At 41.5% G+C, this 6,000-nt stretch overlaps 1 protein-coding gene across 3 annotated transcripts in view; it reads left to right on the forward strand.

The window, feature by feature from the left end:
• RMND1 (required for meiotic nuclear division 1 homolog) overlaps positions 1–3,607 on the forward strand; it is an 18,651-nt gene extending 15,044 nt beyond the window's left edge. For all 3 annotated transcript variants that reach the window (XM_075856036.1, XM_075856034.1, XM_075856035.1), the window contains exons 10-12: positions 252–372; positions 1,805–1,921; positions 2,251–3,607. In XM_075856036.1, coding sequence (XP_075712151.1) covers positions 252–372; positions 1,805–1,921; positions 2,251–2,283 — 271 coding nt within the window. In that variant the 3' untranslated portion in view covers positions 2,284–3,607. The remainder of the gene's footprint in view (positions 1–251; positions 373–1,804; positions 1,922–2,250) is intronic.
• Positions 3,608–6,000: the final 2,393 nt, after the last annotated feature.

The following is a 6,000-nucleotide window of genomic DNA, read 5'->3' on the forward strand; positions in this document are numbered from 1 at the left end:
CATAGTGGCATTAGCTGTGAGCGCAGTATGACAATATATGACAATATAATTTATATGCGGTGTATGGTGGCATTAGCTTTAAGAACAATATGACAGCATTATTTGTGTACTGCATGGTGGCACTAGCGATGAGCACAGTATGGCAGCATTATTTACAGTATTTGTGCTGTATGGTGGCATTAGCTGTGGGCACAGTATGGCAGCATAATCTACGTACACTTTAGTGTATTCTTATTTTTATTTTTTTTCAGGCATCGCATTAACCTGAGCTCGGACCTTCTCCTCACTCCTGATTTCTACTGGGACAGAGAAAATCTTGAGCACCTCTATGATAACACTTGTCAATTCCTAAGCATAAACCGCAGAGTCAAGGTGCAAGTAGGGTTAATCTGATGAGAAACTTTTATTCGGTCTTAAGGCCTCATGCACACGTCAGTATTCAGGTCAGTGTTTTACTTCAGTATTTGGAAGCCAAAACCAGTAGTGGAAGATAAACAGAGAAAACCTATAATGGAAAGATTTGCACCTCTTCCGTATTTTGGGCCCACTCCTGGTTTTCACTTCCACTGACCAGATCTGACGTGTGCATGAGGCCTTAAAGATCACTACCTTCTGAAATCAATATGGACACCACTGCATCAGAGGGGTTGTCACTTTGCTTTGCCAGTCTCCTGATAGGCATATCTACTGATACATGTACGACCCCATGTCCATTTAAAACTCTAGAAGGGGAACACAGGAAAATGAATAAGGGGGGCGGAGTGCAAGTGCTATTAATTACATTATTATTTATTAGTATTAAAATCAAGTATTGCCTTTTTCGTCATTTTTCTTATACAGAGCTCCAGATCCCCTGCATAGACATTGCAGTTTAGTTATAAAATTCTGAAACGCTGAACTTTCGGGGTTCTGTGCAGTAGAATGTCAAATCTACACCAGTGATGAGCTGGCGTCGATTTGTGCCATAGTTTCCTCCAGTTTCTGGCGGAATTATAGCACATTTTTTTTTGGCTCTATTGGCCACGCCCCTTACACTAAGCTCCACCCTTTTTATAAGAAACGTGACATGAGTGGTGCTAACGGCACAAAAGTCCAAAAATGTTTGCGCAAATTGCGACCTTTGTGCCATTTGCAACATTTCTACGCCAGAAAACAGGATGGAGCTCCGAACGCTATAAAGACTACACCCCCCCCCTCTCTAATATCGCCATATGTGATTATAGGGCATATAAAAAGGCTTAGAGAACCCCCTTTTTAAAGTCATCCTACTTCCCTTGTCTTGTGTGTTCTATAGATTGCTACGTTAAAGAGGACCGGTCACTAGGTCATATAATTGAACTGGTTTACTGTCCTGAATTGGGCTGTCTCGCTGATTCCACCACTGTTTTTCTTTTTTTCCTGGTCCCTCCTGTTCCAGAGATATGACTCACTATTGTGTCGGCTAACTATAGGTTAATTTGCTGTAGTTAGTCAACAGGGCGTTACTTAGCTTTTTTGCTGCTTCGTGCTGATTGGTTAGTATCAGAGGCAGGGAAGCTAGCTCCACCCCATTGGCTAACTACAGCAAATTAGCCTATAGGGAGCCAACACAATGGTGGGCCATAGCTCTGGAACAGAAGGGGCCATGAAAAAAAGAAAAACAGCGCTGGAATCAGGGAGACAGCGCTATTCAGGTCCGTCCTCTTTAAATAAACTATTCATGTTTGAGTAATAAAATTGTCAATTAGTGGAATTAGTTGCTTGATCTTGACTAATGGGTTTTAGGGGCTTTACAAAAAGATCTGATTTTCTATCTGTATTTTAGGTGATTAATGAAAAACTGCAGCACTGTACAGAACTGACCGATCTGATGCGTAATCACTTAAGTGAGAAACACGCCCTGCGACTGGAATGGATGATCGTCATACTAATCACCATTGAGGTCAGTGCCTGAACCTGCAGGATCAGGGGGAATGTTTTTTGGTGGTCCAGACAGTCCTAATAAGATTGGTCACAACATCCGTGAGCACAGGTGTCCAGGTTGGGTGCCAGAGCCACGCCTCCTGCAGCCCTGCTATATGTATAACAAAATAGTCATGTATGTATAGTAGTGAAATATCGGGTGAGGCCACAGGTAGCAGTTGATGTGCATCCGCCATGCATTTGTACCACTGAATGCCGTTTTTGGCCACACTTTGACCCCATGCGGCCACACATCAGCTGCAGTGTCTTACCTTTTACCCTCTCAGTTCTCATTCTCTTGTCTTTCAGGTGCTGTTTGAATTAGGAAGAGTCATTTTCTGATGGCTGAAGAACATTACAAGGGTCGTCTCATCATGACAATAAAATCAGTGGGCGACCATGTAATACAGAGTGGCGCCGAGTCCTCCAGAGAGAAAGCTGGGGGACCCCACCCAATATGGTGTTAAGGAGTTAACCCCTTTAACTCTCCACAGAGCACCCAGACACAGCTGACTATCTGACTACTGACTGAAAGAAAACCTCAAGTGATTCATTTGTTGTTCTCTGTTATCAGCCATTTCAGGGGGAAATGCTGACTGTTATATTGTTATAATACTGCATCACTTCTATATATAATATATACAATACCCAAGAAATCCAAATCCAGCTCTGGGTCCCTGGCACCATCTTCTTTTACAGCCCTTGTACTGAATGTAATGACACTGCTGGATCTCCACAAGAGCATGGGGATCATCTGGTGTCACCCAAAGGCTGTGTCCTCTGTTGCTAAGCAACAGCAAAGCTCAGCAGAATTTTTTTTTTTTTTACTGGAGTTCTCCTTTAAGAGGGATCATCGCCTGCCTCCCCACAGTGATTGTAGCCAACTTATCGGCTGCAGCATCAGTTTTCTGGGGTCCAATTATCAGAGCAGCCTGATTAATATGGATGACGTCTAGCTTATAGTCACAAGGTCATAGTGCATCCGGTAGTGTGTTGGATACGGGTCCTTATTTAAAGGGGTTATTCCGTTTTATGTAAAATAAAGCTTAATCATTGTATTATAAACAGTTATGCATGTTTACAACGTATAGTGTTTTTTCAAGCTCTCTGCTTACTGTCAGTGAATGGAAACATGATGTGTTTCATTCACTGACAATGTCTTCATTCACTGATAGCAAGCAGAGATCATGAAAACAGTGAAGAATTGAAACACAAAGTATATTAGAAAGCAGCAGAACTTTTTATTATGGAATGATTAAACGGAATTCACAGAACGTGGTAAAATCCCTTTAATGGGGCTCTGTTCACATCTGCGCTGTGGATTCGTCGAGGTGTCTATCGTTTTGACTGGGAAAATAATGCTATTTTTCACATCAAATTTGATGGAATCTGCAATGGAGCCTTCGATGCCAATGTGTACGGAGCCTTATGTGCAACTTTATACAACCAAAGCAGATTTTTAGATGAATGTTTTTTATTTAGATATTGTTTAATATGTGAAATGATCAGAGCATGCGTGTGTTTTACTTTTTCAGAATGCCTTTAATTGTTTTTTAATTATGTGATTGGATCTGAATTATGTGCAATTTTTCTGAGACTGCGTCCTGGATCATTGGCGGTATTGACGTTGGCATGTTCTGGAATAAAGACCAATGATTAGTAGGAAGTGAGGAATAACTATAAGAAATGGTTCTACTCCGTTTTTTGGGGGGGTTTTTTCCGGACGGCTTTTTATTGGGGGCCGATTCCATCCTGTTCAACATCAGACAGACATTTATCTAGATCAAAACCATGGGAGGGTGTTACGGCCACTCCCCAACCTTGGTATTGACCACTCGGACGGCCATTTCAAGTTTGCTGTGTTCTTACAATGTACAGATACAATGAAGAATGGTATTGGAAAGAATTTCTGAAGTGGTGCTTGCTGTTCACGGATCCTTGTTAAAGGGCTGTATTTGCAGATTTTTAACTGGAGACCTGGAGCTTCCAAATACTCCACAAAAAACACAGAGAAAGCGGAATATTTCTGGTCAATTCTAATAACAACCGCACTAATCATAGTTTTTAAAGAAATACTGTATATGGAATCATTTAAGGCCCTATTACACCGGACGATTTTAGCCGGTGCAGCGAGCGCCGATCAATGAGACAGTTCGTTGATCGGCGCTCGTTTGCTCCTGTCACACGGAGCTATGGATGGGGGCGAGTGGTCGTTACTCTGATCGCTCGTTCCCAATCATTATCATCATGTCGGCGGCGCGTCTCTCTATTTACACTGGGTGATGAGCTGCCTAAAATGATAATATTTTACTTTTTTAAAACGATACGATCAGCAGGTTTATGGGCATTTGTTTCTATGAACGCTCGTCTGCTCGATAATCGCCCAGTGTAAAACCCCCTTAAGCCACAGTCATTTGTAACATGTTTATTAGCTGCATTACAGATGTTACTATCACGCAAATTATAAAAAAAAAAAAATAGAGGGTGGGGTGATGTAGGAAATGATAATGAATGGGGGCGGGGGTTATGGCGTTTGAAATGAAGATGATTAAAGGGTAACTAAACTTTTAAAAAACTTTTGTCATGTCAGAAGTTTTGATTCCTCCGCCCACCGATCGCTAAAATGAAGCGGCAGAAGCGCTCTGCCGCTTTATTTTTGATCGGCTTTTCTCAGAGCGGTGTGCGGGCTCAATAGAAAGTATAGGATCCTGTGAATATGTCATAAATGTTCTTCTAGGTAAAAACCCCTTTGGGTATGTGCACACACACTAATTACGTCCGTAATTGACGGACGTATTTCGGCCGCAAGTCCCGGACCGAACACAGTGCAGGGAGCCGGGCTCCTAGCATCATAGTTATGTACGATGCTAGGAGTCCCTGCCTCTCTGCAGGACAACTGTCCCGTACTGTAATCATGTTTTCAGTACGGGACAGTAGTTCCACGGAGAGGCAGGGACTCCTAGCATCGTACATAAGTATGATACTAGGAGCCCGGCTCCCTGCACTGAGTTCGGTCCGGGACTTGCGGCCGAAATACGTCCGTCAATTACGGACGTAATTAGTGTGTGTGCACATACCCTTAAAGTGCTGATCGTCCAGGGCTGGCAGGAAAAGATTCCTATCCCTGAGCTGAATCCACACATTCCATTGACTCCGCCTTAAAGAGGCTCTATCACCAGATTCTCAAATCCCTATCTCTTATTGCATGTGATCGGCGCTGCAAAGTAGATAACAGTAAAGTTTTGTTTTTTTTTAAACTTTCATTTTTGGCCAAGTTATGAGCTATTTTATATATATGCAAATGAGCCTTTCTAATGGACAACTGGGCGTGTTTTTATTCGTATGTCCAACTGGGCGTGTATTGTGTTTTTAACTGGGCGTGTTTACTTGTTTTACTAACTGGGCGTTGTGGTGAGAAGTGTATGATGCTGACGAATCAGTGACCAATCAACATCATGCACTCCTCTCCATTCATTTACACAGCAGCATCACGTTTTTACTAGAATGATGTGCAGCCACATACACAAGTGTCCTGATAATGAATACACATGACCTCCAGCCTGGACGTCATGTGTATTCAGAATCTTGACACTTCTGAATCTTTTCTGTGAGATTATAGCAAGCCATGCGTAATCTCGCGAGATTACGAGGTAAACGAGATTTAGTTTCCCTTGCTGGAAATCTCACAGAAAAGTTAGTGTAATGTATTATAGCAGCGATCAGTGCTGCCAGGCTTCAAGTAAAAAGTAATAAAAAAGTTTTATAAAAGTGTAAAAACAAGTTATAAAAGTTACAAAAAAAAACAATGCTTTTTTTCCTATAAGTCTTTTATTATAGGAAAAAAATGAAAATGTTAAAAAAAGTACACATATTTGGTATCACCGCGTTCATAACGACCCAAACTATAAAACTATAATATTATTTTTCCCGCACGGTGAACACCGCAAAAAAAAGAATTAAAAAACAATGTCAGAATCACTTTTTTTTGGTCATCAACTATCCCAAAATATAGAATAAAAAGTGATCAAAAAGTCGCATGTACCCCAAAATAGTACCAAT

The sequence above is a fragment of the Rhinoderma darwinii genome, chromosome 3, assembly GCF_050947455.1.
Source record: "Rhinoderma darwinii isolate aRhiDar2 chromosome 3, aRhiDar2.hap1, whole genome shotgun sequence".
Taxonomy (NCBI): domain Eukaryota; kingdom Metazoa; phylum Chordata; class Amphibia; order Anura; family Rhinodermatidae; genus Rhinoderma; species Rhinoderma darwinii.